Source organism: Aegilops tauschii, chromosome 1 (genome assembly GCF_002575655.3).
Source record: "Aegilops tauschii subsp. strangulata cultivar AL8/78 chromosome 1, Aet v6.0, whole genome shotgun sequence".
NCBI lineage: Eukaryota > Viridiplantae > Streptophyta > Magnoliopsida > Poales > Poaceae > Aegilops > Aegilops tauschii.
Genome location: NC_053035.3, coordinates 453,771,385 through 453,789,053, shown reverse-complemented (window position 1 = coordinate 453,789,053; position 17,669 = coordinate 453,771,385). Strand labels below are relative to the sequence as shown.

Below are 17,669 nucleotides of genomic sequence, written 5' to 3'. Positions count from 1 at the left end.
GGTCTCCACGGCGGCAGCTCCATCTGCAATAAATAACATATTATAGATACTAGCATCATGCTCCTCTTAATATTTGTTGGCCACCCGGAAATACATACTCTGTGCCTCGTCAAGCCGCTTGTTCACAAGCGCGATGTCGGCATCTGCCGCGTCAAGCTGCCGCCTTAGTTCGGCAAACTCAGTCCGGCCAGCCTCCGGACCCTCAGCCGCCTGCACATGTAAGCAGCGCGATCACTACCTGGGACTATGATCCTCTGTTTGCCGCCTTTGGACGGCAACCAGAGTCTCAGGGGCTACTATCTGTACAGAGCACACTTAGCATGTGCGGTACCGTCAAAAATATATATGTTACTTTGCGTACCTCAAAGCCTCTTAGTAGGCTCATAAAAGCTTCATGCAATCCACTTTTGGCAGATGAAATTCTTTCAACCACCGTACCCATTAAAGTACGATGCGTCTCTGAGATAGCCGCTTGCTCCAGAAGACCCATCAGCACGTCCGGTTGTGCACCGGGACAGTCCCGAACTCTTTTTGTTGCTCTCCTGAGGAGCCGAATACTCCGGACTTCGCGTGGCCGAAGGGTTACCTTCTGTCCTTGGCGGATCAGGAGAAAGCCTCTGTGACGACACCTCAAGGTCGTCCGCCCCCTCGAGGCGGGGAGGCAAGGGGAGGCGTTTCGCTCTCCATCATCTCCGGAAGAAGATCCCCCGAAGACAAACTCTGTTGAGAAGGGCTACGATCCGAACTACAAGACATACGTCTCGGTTATTGTCCTCAGAAATAAAGCAGGATATATTTACTATAAAGCACTCTTGTTTACTTACAGCTCGGTGGAGGGCTGATCCCCTTGAGGGCATTGTGCGGTAATAAAGCCCTCCGGGGCAGGGCCCCCTAGCGAAGGTTTCTTCCCTCGCTTGGAGACCCTTGTTTCCAAGTCTTCAGAGGCGGTCCTTTTCCTTCCTTGGGGAGATGGAATTTCATATTCTTCTCCCCGATTATCCTCCTTCGCGGAGACACTAATTCCCCCGGTTTGGATGAGTAATGCATGAGGCCCACTCGCGGCTTCTTCATTCCTCCCTTTATCTTCCCCTGATGGCGCTTGATAAGGTGCAAGCTCAAGCATCCTGGCTAGTACAGGATCCGGTGAGCCTTCGGGAAGGGGGACCGAACACCTGATCATCTTCGCCTTTTTTATCCAGTCCTGGTCAAAGAGCGACTTTTCAGAATGATGTTGTGATAAGTAAAAAGACAGCGTGTTTGGTTGCGGAATTACTTACATGGGTGTCTGGACGATTTCAGCTCAGACCCGCATCCTCGGTGGTGTCCGGACACTTTATTCGTGATCCGAAGAACAATCCATACATCTCTTCAAGCGTCACGCCGAAGAATTACTAAATAGTTTGCGGTCCTTCCGGGTTGAACTCCCACATACGGAGAGGTCGACGTTTGCAAGGCAGGACTCGACGAACTAGCATAACTTGCATTACCTTGACAAGGTTGATATCTCTCTGGAGGAGATCTCGGATGCGACTCTGTAATGTCGGCACATCATTTACTGGCCCCCAGTCCAGCCCCTTGTTGACCCATGACGCCAGTTGTGGCGGGGGGCCCGAGCGGAAGGCAGGGGCGGTTACCCACTTGGTACCTCGGGGAGCTGTGATGTAAAACTACTCCCGTTGCCATAAGCTGGACACCTCCGGGAAGGAACCCTTTGGCCATGGAGCATCGGCGCCTTTGCTTATTATGGCACCTCCGCATTCTGCGTGTCGCCCATTGATCATCTTCGGCTTCACATTGAAGGTCTTGAGCCATAAGCCAAAGTGTGGGGTGATGCGGAGGAAGGCCTCACACACGACGATGAACGACAAGATGTGAAGGATGGAATCCGGAGCCAGATCATGGAAATCGAGCCCATAATAGAACATAAGCCCTCTAACAAAGGGATCAAGACTAAAGCCTAGCCCTCGGAGGAAGTGGGAAACAAATACGACGCTCTCGCTGGGTTCGGGAGTGGGCATGACCTGTCCTTGAGCAGGCAGCCTGTGCGAGATTTTGGCGGTCAGATACCTGGCTTCTCTTAGCTTCTTGATGTCCTCCTCTGTGACAGAGGAGGCCATCCACCGACCTTGAAGGTTGGATCCGGACATAATTGGAGGTCCGAAGCGCTTAGCTCGAGCCTTGGGTGTTGGAATTCGAGGTGGGGGAAGGGAAGGATCGAGCGCGAGAAGAAAAGGACAGGCCTTGGCCCCTTTATAAAGAGGGTGAATATCAAGCATCCTTCGCGTGGCCGTTTGGAACTAGCCTGAAATCGAGGAGTCATACCAATAGGCACGGTTGGGTTACCCATACCCGTATTGATGAGAATCCCGTGATAAGGGGACACGATCTCTGCTTCGACAAGACGTGCCAAGAAAACCGCATCGCAATATGTGTAGAAGCTGGTTGAGAAAAACGGTTCGAATAATGACCAAGCCGTGGCGTGATGTCATGTTAGGAAAAGTTGTCAGCAGATTAGATTTGTGGAAATATTATACTCTCTATGGTGGTATGTGGAATTTGTTTTGCAGAGCCGGACACTATCCTTGTGTTCAAAATCTTCTATGGATTATTCGGAGGAAGAACCCGCCTTGCAATGCCGAAGACAATCTGCGCGCCGGACTCATCGTCATTGAAGCCTGGTTCAGGGGCTACTGAGGGAGTCCTGGATTAGGGGGTCCTCGGACAGCCGGACTATATCCTTTGGCCGGACTGTTGGACTATGAAGATACAAGATTGAAGACTTCGTCCCGTGCTCGGGTGGGACTCTCCTTTGCGTGGAAGGCAAGCTTGGCAGTTCGGATATGTAGATCTCCTCCCTTGTAACCGACTCTGTGTAACCCTAGCCTCCTCCGGTGTCTATATAAACCGGAGGGTTTAGTCCGTAGGACAACAACAATCATAATCATAGGCTAGCTTCTAAGGTTTAGCCTCTACGATCTCGTGGTAGATCAACTCTTGTAATACTCATATCATCAAGATCAATCAAGCAGGAAGTAGGATATTACCTCCATTGAGAGGGCCCGAACCTGGGTAAACATTATGTCCCCCGCCTCCTATTACCATCCGCCTTAGACGCACGGTTCGGGACCCCCTACCCGAGATCCACCGGTTTTGACATCGACAGCGGCGCTCCCCTTTCCCTCTCTTACTCCCTCTCCCTTTCCCCCTTTCCCACTCCGGAAAAGGAAGGGGGAATCCTACTAGGACTAGGAGTCCTAGTAGGACTCCTCCCATGGCGAGCCCCTCTAGGCCGACCGCCTCCTCCCCTCCTCCTTTATATACGGGGGTAGGGGGCACCCCAAAGCACAACAGTTATTCTCTTAGCCGTGTGCGGTGCCCCCCTCCACAGTTTACTCCCCCGGTCATAGCGTCGTAGTGCTTAGGCGAAGCCCTGCGCGGATCACATCACCATCACCATCACCGTCACCACGCCGTCGTGCTGACGCAACTCTCCCTCAACCCTCTGCTGGATCAAGAGTTTGAGGGACGTCATCGAGCTGAACGTGTGCTGAACTCGGAGGTACCGTACGTTCAGTACTTGATCGGTTGGATCGTGAAGACATTCGACTACATCAACCGCGTTAAACTAATGCTTCCGCTTTCGGTCTACGAGGTACGTGGACACACTCTCCCTCTCGTTGCTATGCATCTTTTAGAGAGATCTTGCGCGATCGTAAGAATTTTTTTAAAATTGCAAGCTACGCTCCCAAATAGGCGGAGCAGGCAAAGCTCTACATCGACCTCGACTCCTCCGACTCCGACTGAGCGCCGCCGCTGGGCAGCTACCGCACAAGCTCCGGTGAGCTCAATTTTGTGTAGTGGTACGGTAGCGTAGGCCCGTTCTAGCTCCGGCGAACTTATATATGTAATATATGCATGCTATGTACGAACTTATGTGAGAAGAACTAACTATGCGAAGAAGAACTATCTATGTGAGCGAGCTCCGGCGAGCTTTTGCTTAAATTTTTGCTCTGTCGCCGCGATTTTGAGCCTGCATAAGCGCCTCCGTGCAAACTGCAAACGCAGTTTACAGTTCGGCGAAATGCGGGGTCTGCTAGAGATGCTCTGTGTGAATGCTCTGTATTTAGTGCATGTGCATTCATATTTCATAACATCTAAAATTGCTTTAGTAAAACTGTATTTCATAATAGATCTATTTCTAGTGATTTTATTCATTTATGCTTTTGTATAAGCAAGGCTAAAATTTGACTTCAACAAAAGTATTTTTCAAGGAGGAGGAAAAACTTGCCTCTGCATCGATTGACTCTTTTTTATGATGCAGGGGACACTTATTCTGCAGAAGATTTTTTAAAGAAAGCAAGATCTCTGATCTCGCACGCCCAAACTCCCACGGAGTGTGCATCCGAACAAACCAAGAAAGGCTAATTTAAGATATGCTATTTTATGGTTGAAAACCATGTCTCATCTGTCAGAATTTTCCTCCTGATCATGCCCCACAAGGCACAGCCATACGGAGAGAGCGTGGCACCCAAGTCATCATTGCCATGCCGACCGCGAGGTTAATTTGCTGACAATCTCGATTTGTTGGCTTCCATTTGGCGCTTGGCAGCCAATCGCATTGACTAGCGTAGCTCATTCTTATCCCATTTTTCCTGCAAAACAAACCATGGAGGAGCAGCTTCTCGCCACGGGCACCGGGAAGAAGGGAGACGACGAGAGCCCGGTGCTGAGCGAGGTGAAGAAGCAGCTGCGCCTCGCCGGGCCTCTGGTCGTCGGCTGCCTCCTGCAGAACGTGGTCCAGATGATCTCCGTCATGTTCGTGGGCCACCTCGGCGAGCTCGCGCTCTCCGCCGCCTCCATGGCCACCTCCTTCGCCAACGTCACCGGCTTCAGCTTGCTGGTCCCTACTCATACCCATCCATTCCTCCTCCACGCTCGATCGACGCTTACTCGTATGAACTCCAACCGCAGGCCGGCATGGCGTGCAGCCTGGACACGCTGTGCGGGCAGGCGTACGGCGCCGGCCAGCACCGCATGCTGGGCGTGTACAAGCAGCGGGCGATGCTGGTGCTGTCGCTCGCGAGCGTGCCGGTGGCGGCGCTCTGGGCGTACACGGGCCGGATCCTGCTCCTGCTCGGGCAGGACCCGGAGATCGCGGCGGGCGCCGGCGGCTACATCCGCTGGATGATCCCGGCGCTGCTGGCGTACGGGCCGCTGCAGTGCCACGTCCGGTTCCTGCAGACGCAGAACGTGGTGGTGCCCGTGATGCTCAGCTCCGGCGCCACGGCCCTGAACCACCCGCTGGTGTGCTGGGCGCTGGTGCACGGGCTCCGCATGGGGAGCAAGGGCGCCGCGCTCGCCAACGCCGTCTCCTTCCTCACCAACCTCTCCATCCTCGCGCTCTACGTCCGGCTCTCGCCGTCCTGCTCGAGGACCTGGACCGGCTTCTCCCGCGACGCCTTCCGCGGCCTCGCCGGGTTCCTCAAGCTCGCCGTGCCGTCCGCCCTCATGGTCTGGTGAGCAGAGAGCCGAGCTACCCTGCCATTGCACGATGCAGTTGATGATCTGGAATTCACTAGGCTCAAATGGTTGATGCAGCATGGAGTGGTGGTCGTTCGAGCTGCTGGTGCTGCTCTCCGGCCTGCTCCCAAACCCCAAGCTGGAGACGGCGGTCCTGTCCATCTGCCTGAACACCAACTCCCTGGCGTTCATGGCGCCGCTCGGGCTCGGCGGTGCCATAAGCACGCGCGTGTCGAACGAGCTCGGGGCGGGGCGGCCGGCGGCGGCGCGGCTGGCGGCGCGCGTGGTGATGCTGCTGGCGCTGGCGGTGGGCGCGTCGGAGGGGCTGGTGATGCTGCTGGTGCGCGACGTGTGGGGGTACGCCTACAGCAACGAGGCGGAGGTGGCCGCCTACGTCGCCCGGATGATGCCCATCCTCGCCATGTCCGTCGTGTTCGACGGCCTCCAGTGCGTCCTCTCAGGTAGTACGTACTTACAAACGAACAAGCCATCATGCATTCTGTCGTTGCCTACTTTGCAGATCCTCCAGACGTGCTTGATTTTGGTTGCAGGCGTTGTCAGGGGCTGCGGGCAGCAGAAGATGGCCGCATTCGGCAACCTCGGGGCGTACTACCTCGTCGGCATTCCCGCGGCCTTCTTCTTCGCCTTCGTCTTCCACCTTGGAGGAATGGTAGTGCCTCTCTCTCTATGTTTCATCTTTCTTTTTTACAGTATAAATAAAAGATGTAAAACTATTTCGTCTTCTGGATCTGGATCAGGGGCTGTGGTTCGGGATATGGTGCGGGCTGGTGGTGCAGATGCTCTCGCTCCTCGCCATTTCCGAGTGCGCGACCGACTGGGACAAAGAGGTAGGGCTGCATCTGCATTCTGCACGGCGTTTGCTCTACGTTTTTTCCATCTCGTTCTGAATGCCAGCACTACGTTTGCAGGCGGTGAAGGCAAAGGACAGAGCCTTCACTTCTTCGCTGCCTCAAGATATGACGACGTGAGAAGCTCGAAACATTAACGTCCGTCGAGACGCAGCAGCATGGAACCGGCCGGATGATACTTTTGACGCCAAGCGAAATTTATCCAAAAAAACATGCGTTGATGATTGGATGGAATGTAACATGACAGGAATACGATACTGTAGCAGCCGATCGAGTCGCTACGAACCAGCTGCATTTGGGTTGGGGTGCCTTGATCAGGATCGACGCGTCCATGGTCGATGGCGTTGCTTCTATTTTGGCCCGCATCAATTGCGTCTCATTCGGACTTGCCATTTGCGATGAGGGGCACACACTGCACATGGCCACATCTTTGTTGCAACTCTGGATTTTCACAGGCACACATCTAATAAATAGAGTATCAAAAAACGTCTTACGTCATCGGTCAGAGGGAGTAAAAGATTAACAAGCTACTAGTTACATCGTTTACGTCCAGCATCAAAGCTTCACATCCAACACAAAGAAAAGACGTCAAACTCAACAAGATTTCACTTCGCCCTTCCCCGCCATGACAAGTCGGATTTAGAGGTAATTTTTGTCTTCTCAGCCTATCGTCACCGCCATCAAGGCCATGGTCTCTCCGCGGCAAGAGGGGCTGAGAGTGATCGACATGGAGAAGAGGAGGAGAGGAAACCACACTTTGATGTTGTTATTAACTCAGAGAATCAAGATTTCAATATGGTTTTTGTAATCAAAACACCTCTTTAGTAGATTTTTCTAGAAACTTGCTAAGCTTTATTGTTCAAAGGAAATATTTGTCGGAATACAAACTGGGTCGTGAGGAACTCCTAGCCACAAGTGGCCACCCTGTTCAATACAAATAGCATATTTAGTAAGGTTATGTGCTTCATCATTTGATGCACGATCCTAAAAAAAGAAACGGCTATAAAAATGGTAAACGATTTGTGTCGACCGACCGGTCTCGCACGAGATAGGTCGCCTTGCCACCCACTCGCCACACATCCTCGCGAGCTTGCCACGTCGTCTGGTGGGACCCACACAAGAGCGTCCCCCTATTGTATCTTCTTTTCTCTCCTTCCCATTCCCCATGACGGCCACTTCTCGTTTTCCTTCTCCTTTTTGTCGTGCGACCCTACCTTTCCTTCTACCTAGCTCCCGCGCCACCACTGCGCTCACTCTCTTTCCACCCCATAGCTCGTGTCTACTTCTGGTGCTGTGATGGACAGGGAGTCTGCAAGCGGTGACTGCGCGACGGCTTCAGGCGGATGGCCGATGATCTCACCCCATTGTGGGGTGGATTCAGGCAATGTGTCATGTTATAATGGTGGATGGAACCCCCAAAGAGACCACTGGTGCGGGAAACAGTTACCAGCCACGACTGCAACCTCACGGGTAGTGTGAGCGTAGGACGATGGGCCACGGGCCGCGTCCGATGGAGACAATTGCTGGGAACAGCGACCATGGATGTTGCAACCGGCGATCAAAGTTGCTAGAAGCAACAACCACGGTTGTTGGGATCGGCGACATCTGCGCCCCAAGTTGATTAAATGTGACGACCCGCCGCGGCATTTGCTGGAACTGTCCGGCTCGCCTCAACGACTGCTTGGACGGGCTAGCACAATTGTTGTAACTGGCGGCCATGGTTATCGGGACGATGACATGATGCAGCAACCCACAACGGCGACTGCTAGGACCGACTGACACAATTGCTGGAACCGGCGGCCAAAGTTGCTGGGACGCCGTTGGGATACTACGCCTGGCCGCGACAACAGAACCGACGACCACGTTTTCTGGGCATCTATAGGATGTTGTGACCACCCTAGCGACTGCTGGGATGAGTGTAACTCTGTGCATTCGATATATGGTTTACATGGTTCGATTAAATAGGTTTTCCGATTTCTACGGTATTAATATTTTGGTTATTAGAATGGTTATATCATGGACCAAGTACAGTAAGTGGTATCCTGTGGTTGGATGGTAGAAGGACAGTGGTATCCTCAGCCCACCAGGGTTCAAGTCCTGGTGCTCGCATCATTTCAGGATTTCCGGCGATGCGCTTTCAGTAAGAGGAGACGTTCCCGTCGACGACGAGGCGCCTACGGTGACTTCGTAAATCTCAAGATGATATGTCAACTCAGCCTCTCGGAGGTGCTTATAGGGATAGTATGTGCGTGTGTGCATTCATAGGGATGAGTGTGTGCGTGTATGTATAAGCGCTTGCGTCTGTACCGTGTTAAAAAATAGGTTTTTCAATTTTTACGGTATTAATATTTCGGTTATTAGAATGGTTATATCATGGACCAAGTACAGTAAGTAGCCGATCGAGCCTCACATCGTCAGGTAGACAACCGCTGCGAAGTGCCAACTCTGTTCCTTCCGGCCCTCCCAGACCCAACAGGCCTAAACTAAACCCTCGTCTCCTTCCGCCGCACCGGAGCCGCCGCGGGAGATGTCGCTCTCCAAGCCGCTCGCCGCGCGCCGCCTCGTGCCGGCGCTCTTCCCGCTGGCCCACGCGGACGCCGCCTCGGCCGCGGCCTCCCGCCGCGCCCGCCGCCGGGGCGCGTTCGTCGCGACGCCCCCGGCCCCGCCGCCCTCCCCGAGCTCCGTGCGCCTCGCGGAGCCGCTCCCCTCGCTCGCCCCCTCCCGCCTCGCGCTCCACAACCGCGTCCTCGCGCTCCTCTCCCCCGACCTCGACGAGGCCGCGCTGCTCACCCGCCACGCGCTCCACTCCAACTGCCGCCCCTCCTCCTTCACCTGCGTCGCCGTCCTCGCCGCGCTCCTCCGCGCGCGCCGCCTCGACGACTTCTTCGCGCTCCACCGCTTCGCCCTCCAGGCCGCCGTCCCGCCCACCGCCGCCACCCACGCGCTCTACCTCTCCGCCCTCGCCGCCCGCCGCCTCCCCGACGCCGCGCTCCTCCACCTCCGCCTCATCGCCCGCCCCGGATCCCCCGTGCCCCCCTCCCCGACCGCCTACCGGGCCGTCGTCAGGTGCCTCGTCGCGGACCACGGCCGCCTCGCGGACGCCGTCGCGCTCAAGGACGAGATGCTCGCCTCCGGGTTCGTCGGGCCCGATCCCCATGTCTACAGCCTCCTCATGGCTGGGTTTGTGGAAGCCGGGGATGGGGCCAAAGCAGTGGAGCTGCACCAAGAACTGCAGGACAAGCTTGGCGGCGAGCCGGTCCTCGATGGCATCGTGTACGGGAGCCTCATGAAGGCCTACTTCCTTATGGGAATGGAGGAGAAGGCCATGGATTGCTACAAAGAGGTCTTCGCTCCGGAATCGGAGGTGAGGTTCGGGACCGAGAGCTATAATGAGGTGCTCGATGCGCTTGGGAAGAACCAAAGGTTAGAGGATGCACTTAACCTGTTCGACAGAATGCTTGGGGAGCATGACCCTCCACTGAGGATTACGGTTGATGTGAGAAGCTTCAGCGTGATGGTGGATGCCTACTGTGCTGCTGGAAGGTTTGAGGATGCGATTGCGGTGTTCCGGAGGATGGGAGAGTATAAGGTGGTACCGGATGTAGCAGCTTACAACAATCTGATTCGGCATCTCGGGCTTAATCAGTTGGTCGATGAAGCAGAGGTGATCCACAAGGAGATGGGCGAGCATAGTCTTGCTGCTGATGAGGAGACATGTGTGCTGCTCATGGAGGCCTGCTTTAGGGCTGATCGCGTCGACGATGGTATCAGTTACTTCGACAGAATGGCTGAGCTGGAGTTGAAGCCTGATGCGTCTGCATATCATAGGATTGTCGATGGCTTGGTCGGTTTAAGCTTGCTTGACAAGGCTCAGGAGTACTTTGATCAGATGAGGGAGAAGGAAATTCACCCAAGCATTGCAACCTACGAGACACTGCTAAAGGCGTATGTTGGCGTTGGCGCGACACGGTTGGATGATGCAGCCAAGGTAGCAAAGTGTGTCCTTTTGGATGAGAATGTGGTTTTCAGTGATGTGATGAGGGAGCTTCTGGAAGGCGCGCTCCGTGGAGAGGGCAGGGAAGATGACATGGCAAAGCTGTATGAAGACGTGGAGAGGGAGAAGGCCGAAGCAGTTCTGCGGGCGGAAGAAGAGAAGACGAGGGCAGAGGCACTTGCCAGGGAAGAAAGGGCGGCGAGGAGGGCAGAGGCTGCTGCTAAGGACGAGGCTGCGGCGAAAGCTAGTGCTGCTGCCATTGAGGCTATCATTGGCCATAGAAGGAAAACTGAAGGTGAGACAGCAGAACCTGCATCTACTCCAAACGCTCTCGACGGCGGGCTTCTCAGCAGGCTTGGCCTCAGTTCACCTGGACAAGGTGCGCCTCAAGACACTCCAATAATAAGTACCGAAACAAAAGGAGATGGGCAGGAGCAATTTTGATGGCCATGAGCCATCTTGTCCTGCATTTGCTCTGAGCACTAGTCATGCATTTTTGTATCGATTCTAGGAGCATCAATCTGTATGATCTCTGATGGCTATAAAGGTTTCGAATTTCAACCATATCTCCGGTTGAGACCTTGTGTAACTGTGATTGATGCATAGCAATAGAGCGATAACCACGAGATCTTGATGAATTGTCATGGATAGTATATTTTTCCTATTCGTTCAGTATAATGAAATTGTAAACCAGATGTATTTCTGGCTGGAACTGCAAGATGAACTATGGAAAGAGAGCATAATGCAAGAGTCGGCCATACTATCTGATATCGAACTGTACTTCATTCTGTGAAAATGTTTGCCTTACACAGTATCAATATAATCCACGCGTATATTGAGGAGAAACAATCAAACGTATGATAAACCCACAGCTTAGCTGCTGAAAAGGCTACCAGAAGGCATAGCCGGCAAATGATACTGCATTTTGGCCTCTGAATCAGCCCAGGCACCCTGATATTGTTTTGGTAAACATATAGTTCTAGGGCTCCATCGTCTCGGAAAATCTTGGCTCCGCAGCCTCGACGGGTTGGTGTCCCTACGGATTCTTCATCAACAAGAACAACGATTATCTTCTCTTTCCCCTCTCCTGCGTCATCGGGGATCTGCAAGTGTAAGGGCCAAATTGATGTCAGTCTTGGTTACCCACAGTCCCATGGCATGCCGAAAATAAAGTACAAACCACCTCAAACATTGCTTCTGTCAAAATGCCCTCCATTATTGATCGTAGGCCTCTCGCTCCGGTTTCCCTCACAGCTGCTTTCTTTGCTATTAGCCTCAAAGCGTTTTCAGTAATATGCAATTTTACCTTGTGGAGGAAAAATGAACAAACACATTTCTTGTTATAAATCATCAACCAAGAAGGAATTTTTTAGTTAAAACTTCTGACGCGAACAAATCACGGACTAACATCATTCATCTTGAACAATTTCTTGTATTGCTTGCCTATTGCGTTCTTTGGCTCTCTGAGAACCTGAAAAGATAAATTAGCTAGGTTTTCAAGTTGTTGACAAAATGGAATGAAAACACTGCAGTGCAGAATGTAGTAGACTGGACTATAAAGCAGACCTTCTGGAAGCAATGATTATAATAGAGATGATCCCAAATAAAATAGTCAGGAAGGAAGCAAAAATGTGCAAAAAGTTTGCTACCTGAACCAGTTGATCTTCAGTGAGATGAGTCAAGCCAACTATTATTGGCAACCTCCCAATAAATTCTGGTGTCAGGCCATAGGCAATCAGATCGTCATTCTCGATCTAAATAAGGAATTGTCGAATATTACCTCTTGTATCAATGTGGGCATTAACAATTAAAACGTGTCACAAAACCGGTAACTAAGCTTACCTCTTCAAGCAAGCCGGATTGCCCAAGAGCATTCGTCAAAGCATAATCCCCCAATTCATGACGTATTGGTGTTCCAAAACCAAAAGGACAGCGGTGAAGTCTTGCATAGCACACAAACACTTTCAGACATGACATGGAGGTTATATATGAAAGAAGAGTAGGATAGTTCCAAAAGGTAGAGATCTGAATAACCTTTCTGAGACAATCTTTCCCAAGTCAGAGAAGGCACCTCCACAAATGAAGAGTATGTTTGTTGTATCAACCTGCAAAACAAATTAAACATACCCCCAACTCGTCATTGTAATGAAAGGTACTGATTACATTTTTGTAGTAAATTTAGTTCGTACTGCCAACTGCCTGCGACAAAAAGAACAACAGCCACGTTCAGTTAACCACATGTCACTCAGGCAAGCAACAACATATTGAAGACTATCAAAGTAATAGCACCATTCAATAGTTTTAGAGCTGTTGGTGCTAAACTGTTGAAATACGGCTACTGAGCTAGGTAGTAGGCACTAGGCACATAGCAGCCTGTAAAAAATTCTCAACAATTACCTCCACACAACCATGAGACATGCCATTTTGACTTCTCTTCCTTGGCACACTGAACACCTAAGAACACAAACATGGAATCATTCTTGTTTAGAGAATCGAATACGGTGCATGTGAGTCTGGAGTTTATTTACTTGGCAAACAGTGCTAGAAATCTTTTTGTAGTTTATGAAACCATGCACTCTTCTAAAGAGCACACAACTACAAATATAACATAGCCACTTACCGTTCCCTCAAACATCTTTAAGAGTGCTTGCTGGACACCCTCTCCAGAGACATCCCTCCGGTCCTCCTGGCAACCGAGCTGAATGTACCAATGTGGCATATTAGCGTACATGTAATGGGCTCCACTATATATCACGGTAGTGGTAATGATGATCAGAAATGCTTTTGAACAACCTTCTGTGCGAGCTTATCAACTTCATCAATGTAGATGATGCCACGCTCTGCAGCTTCGACATCGAAGTCAGCAGCCTAAGAGGCAGAACACATCAGAATCCAACATGTTAGTAGTTGGTTACAACTAAATTGCTGAAATGCATTGGCGCTCTGTTTTAACACAATGGTGGTAGTATAAAACTAGTGGCACCACATAGCTAAACGCGGAGTGAACAAACAGTCAGAACAGATTCATAGGCTGATATAAGTACCACTAGAAGTTTGTAGACGATTGATTCCACATCTTCCCCAGAGTACCCAGCCTGAAAGAGCAGTCTATTTGTAGCATCAGAAAGAAGAAAGAAGCATTAAAATCAGCTTCCTGATTTTCTGCCAGGACATGTATGAACCACCAATGCGTTAAAGAGAGCAGTCAAACTGTCAAAGAGAGCTTTCTAGTGGCATGTGACAGAATGCAAGATTTTACCTGTGTAATTGCTGTTGCATCAGCAATCACGAAGGGCACATTCGCAAAGCGAGCCAGCGTTTTTGCTAGAAGTGTTTTACCTGATCCAATCGCATCACATTAGCAAGCAAGAAACATCACATTAGAACATTCAAGTGGTAAAACGCATACGCATCCACCAGTACCTGATCCAGTTGGCCCAAGCAGAAGGATGTTACTCTTTTCGAGCTCAGTATCATCATCGGCCGCCGAGGTTTGCGATGAGCTAGGTTGATCACCACCACAACCACAAGTGAAACTCTCAGTCAGAACTTATCGGAGGGCTCGCGGTGCATGAACCGCCAACAAATTCAGTCGCCGGATGGGAAGAATCTAACCTCTTGGTGGAGGGCTCGCTGTATATCCTCTTGTAGTGGTTGTGCACGGCGACGCAGAGCACCTGCACAGCCAATTCCCCTGCTGAATCCGTTCATGGCTTGTACTAGTAGAATTCTGTTCTGTTATAGCAGGAAGAAATTCTGCACGGAACTAAACACAATCCTGCTAATTCCGCGCTGAAGGCGACAAGCTCGGAGGTTAACCTTTTTGGCCTTGTCTTGGCCGACGACGTACTGGTCCAGGCCCCGGCGGATCTCCTTGGGCGTGGGGAACCGCGGCGGCGGCGGCTTGGACTGCGCCGCGGAGTAGCAGGAGGGCGCTCGCGAGGCCACAGGGGACGCGCGCGCGGCGGCGGCGGCGCAGGCGCGGGTGGAGAGGAGGCGGCGCGCGGCCGCGTACATGAGGACACGGTCGCCGGAGCAGCCACCGTCGCCGTCGATCGGCTACCTATCCCCGGCTCTTCCTCGGTTTTCAGTGGGGGAGGGGGAGGAGGTCACGGTGGCTTTGGGGCTTTTACTGGTTTCCCCGTGCGCAAGGAGTTACACTATGCAATTTGATTTGCCCGTCAATTCGTCATCGACCGGTGATCATCCGGCAAACCATGCCGCTGCCGCGCCGGCCTGGGAGAGAAATCACCGGCGGAGGCCTGCGCGGGTGTGTGTGGGCGAGCAGCTACTCCGGCAGCAGCTTTGCACCAGCGTTACAAATCACTGGTATGAACTGCTGATATGGGTATGCAATCGCTTAGATTAAGCATGGCAAAATAACCATATATCAACTCAATTTAGATGCCGGAGCAATGAAATGGGGAAGATCATTTCATCTGGAGGCGTAATTTGCCCTGATTTTGGTACGCAAGCAATGCAAACATTACAGATAAATTCATCCATCCAGGATTCAACCAAGTGAAATGGGGAGATCATTATTATACTACCTCATCACCAAGTCAAATTCATTTCATCATTTCGTCTGGAAGAGCGTAATTTGCCCTGATTTCAGCAAGCAAGCAAGGCAAACATCACAGTCACAGATATCTCATCTGTCCAGGCTTCAATCACTCAACTAAGCGTGCGACAAATTATTAGACCTCATCGACGAGTCGAATTCACCGAGCCGGGTGTACTTTTTTCACCAGCATCAAGAATAGTATTTCAGAAAACCAAAACTTCGCACCGCGCATCACGAGAAACTGATTGGCTAACAGAGTCTTCAGCTCTTAATCGACGCCGATCGCGTGGAGGTACTCATGGAAGGAAGGCGCTCAGACGCTGTAGCCCGTGAAGGTGAAACCCCGGCCGGCGATCTCGCCGATGCAGAACCACCCGTAGAGCTCGAGGCCGAACAGAGCGATGATGCCCGCGTGCTCCACGTTCAGATCTTTCCTGTTTCTCCACAGCTGCTTCACTTGGTCCGCCTCCTTCCAGAATGCCTCGTAGCGGACGGGGAGGCTGCAGGAGACATGCGTGTGTCAGTGATACAGATGCAGTGAATAATCAAGCTGAGGTCAATGAAGTACAGCATTTCGATATGAAACTATGCCAGGTAAATGTGAGGACTAGCTATCTTTTGACACTCTTTTGGTTGTAGTAACTACGGAATGGCCTATGCAGGTATGCAGTTCTAGAGCATGGTTCAGGAAATTGCATGTGCAGATTTAGAGTGATGCCTTCAACAAAACTTTTGCAAAGTACAGCTATTCAAGAAGTCATAATGACAGTACCCCCTCATATATAGACCAATATATCATAGTATCATGAACAAAAAACCATTATGAAAGGTATAACTAGAGCACATTCTATCACGCAGTGAAATCTAAACAGAACTCATTATAACTAGAGTAACCTTCACAAAGGAGAATTGAAGAAATAATAAACTTGCTGACAATAAGAAAAGGCACACTTTGACATGAGAAGTTAGTTAAATCAAGCATAAATCCTTTTTTTTCTTCTGAAATTGACATGAACTAGAAAGACATGACCATATAAAAACCGGCGATTTATCTATTATAAAATCTTTGTTCACAGAGAATTGAGAAAAACTCTCAGCAAACACGTAGTGTTCCAATCAAAGGACTCTAGCATTGTGGGTCTGAACTTACAGTCAGAACAAGACCAATTGGGAATGAGCCAGTGCCCCACGATGGAATTAGATAAACAGAACCATGTCCATTAATAAAACATGGCTCATCATTTTCATTCTTGTAGATAAGATGGCATCACGACATTTCAGAAATACAGTTTAATAGCTTGTTCAATCAGACTTCTAGTAAAGCAGTATTGCTAGTCTATTGGTCAAGCAGCCACAAACCAAACAAAGAGGCAACACAAATTAGGTCAGTGTTCCATTTCTTGCAGATAAGATAAGATCATATAAAAGCACCCCATTTTTCATAACACTGTTTCATAGTCTGCTCAATGAGAACACTAGCATAATGTAGTATTACCTCATTCATCAAGCAGCCACAAGTCAACAAAGATGGCAATATAAATTAGGTTTTACCAAACAAGATATGTTTAGACGATCAACACTACTAATCTTTACGAAATCGCATGCCCCAAATAACAGTCTGACCTAGGACACAATCTATCTGACAAGACACGCCAAGAACAGCAGTTCCAATCACGAACAAAACAATAGGTTTGACATATGGCATGAGCAACTGCATCGATCGAGATCATGCACATCGAGGACCGGGCAATCGATCCGCGACCAGACACGGCGAGACAAGGACCCGCGGGAGGGATTGATAGGGAGAGGGAGGGGGGAATGGACCTGGCGATGCGGGTGTAGAAGAGCTGCTTGGAGAGCTCCTGGCACTTCTCGACGGTGGGGGGCTGCACGACGAACTGCTTGTTCTTCTCGATGAGGGTCTTGTGGTAGGCGCACCCGTTCCTGGTCACGAACCGCGTCGCCTCGCAGGCCTTGGCCTGCAGCTGCGCCAGCTTGGACCCCAGCGCCGCCATGGACGGATCTGCTGCGACGCGACGGCTCCTGGGAGAGGGGGAGTCGCGGGAATGCGGCCGGGTGAGATCGCGGGAGAGGATCCGGGATCGGGCGGATGGGGGGAAGGGGGCTTACCTTGGGGGATCGGAGGAGGAGGAGGCGGCGGCGGGTGTGGGTTGGTTGTGCCTGCTGCGCGTGTGGTGATTTCTTTGGGAAGGGGGCGGCTTTTGGGAGGGCAGAGGAGGGGAGGGGAGGTTGGAGAGGGCTTTCTTTTCCTTGGTGGCTTGGAGAAGAGGTCAATGCTGGTTTGGTTGGGCCGAATAGCTCATACTCCTACCTGGGTTTGCTTGAATATTTGCGAATTTATTTAATATTGAAAAGGTAAATATTTATGAATCCAAAATAAACTAGACAAGGTCAAGATGAGATAGATTTAAAAAAAAATCAGGTCTAAACTGAATGGTTGGGCATGTCTCAGTTTGGATAATCAAAATCTTGAACCTCAACTTCTGGGAGAAGGCCAGCAACGGTGAAAGTCCAATGCCCCGTCCAAACAAGAGCGAAAAACCATAATAATAATTCTTTTGTTCTAACCTGGGTTTTTTTTCAAGATTTGCGAACTTCAAATACTCCCTCCGTTCCAAAATATAGTGCGGCTTCGATTTCCGCGCTTCAACTTTGACCATAAATTTAACCAACGAGACCGACTGCGTCGGGAGCAAAAATT

The 17,669-nt window shown here is 51.0% G+C and overlaps 3 protein-coding genes across 5 annotated transcripts; 1 reads left to right on the top strand and 2 right to left on the bottom strand.

Moving 5' to 3' along the window:
- Nucleotides 1–4,557: 4,557 nt before the first annotated feature.
- Nucleotides 4,558–11,021, top strand: LOC109787537 (protein DETOXIFICATION 16). 2 transcript variants are annotated; one of them, XM_073500774.1, is made up of 9 exons: nucleotides 4,572–4,900; nucleotides 4,972–5,516; nucleotides 5,599–5,981; nucleotides 6,072–6,190; nucleotides 6,279–6,368; nucleotides 7,771–7,859; nucleotides 8,355–8,419; nucleotides 8,712–8,776; nucleotides 9,625–11,021. In XM_073500774.1, exons 1-9 carry the CDS (start codon nucleotides 4,667–4,669, stop codon nucleotides 10,825–10,827), a joined length of 2,793 nt encoding a protein of 930 aa, XP_073356875.1. In that variant the 5' UTR covers nucleotides 4,572–4,666; the 3' UTR covers nucleotides 10,828–11,021. The 2 variants fall into 2 exon arrangements, with proteins under 2 accessions (XP_020201666.1, XP_073356875.1); XM_020346077.4 differs by lacking the exons at nucleotides 7,771–7,859; nucleotides 8,355–8,419; nucleotides 8,712–8,776; nucleotides 9,625–11,021 and adding an exon at nucleotides 6,450–7,287 and having other exon boundaries at nucleotides 4,558–4,900.
- A 127-nt stretch (nucleotides 11,022–11,148) lies between these two features.
- On the bottom strand, nucleotides 11,149–14,721 carry LOC109787539 (CLP protease regulatory subunit CLPX1, mitochondrial). The gene is made up of 14 exons (XM_020346079.4): nucleotides 14,203–14,721; nucleotides 13,999–14,060; nucleotides 13,807–13,886; nucleotides 13,643–13,722; nucleotides 13,428–13,478; nucleotides 13,177–13,251; nucleotides 13,004–13,081; nucleotides 12,781–12,837; nucleotides 12,418–12,488; nucleotides 12,226–12,325; nucleotides 12,033–12,137; nucleotides 11,792–11,854; nucleotides 11,567–11,689; nucleotides 11,149–11,486 (listed from the first exon to the last, which is right to left on the bottom strand). The coding sequence occupies exons 1-14, from the start codon at nucleotides 14,398–14,400 to the stop codon at nucleotides 11,166–11,168; spliced, it is 1,464 nt and encodes a 487-aa protein (XP_020201668.1). The 5' UTR covers nucleotides 14,401–14,721; the 3' UTR covers nucleotides 11,149–11,165.
- A 200-nt stretch (nucleotides 14,722–14,921) lies between these two features.
- Nucleotides 14,922–17,229, bottom strand: LOC109787540 (uncharacterized). 2 transcript variants are annotated; one of them, XM_020346080.3, is made up of 3 exons: nucleotides 17,078–17,229; nucleotides 16,772–16,990; nucleotides 14,922–15,447 (listed from the first exon to the last, which is right to left on the bottom strand). In XM_020346080.3, the coding sequence occupies exons 2-3, from the start codon at nucleotides 16,960–16,962 to the stop codon at nucleotides 15,261–15,263; spliced, it is 378 nt and encodes a 125-aa protein (XP_020201669.1). In that variant the 5' UTR covers nucleotides 16,963–16,990; nucleotides 17,078–17,229; the 3' UTR covers nucleotides 14,922–15,260. The 2 variants fall into 2 exon arrangements, with proteins under 2 accessions (XP_020201669.1, XP_040246091.1); XM_040390157.3 differs by having other exon boundaries at nucleotides 16,772–17,044; nucleotides 17,089–17,179.
- Nucleotides 17,230–17,669: the final 440 nt, after the last annotated feature.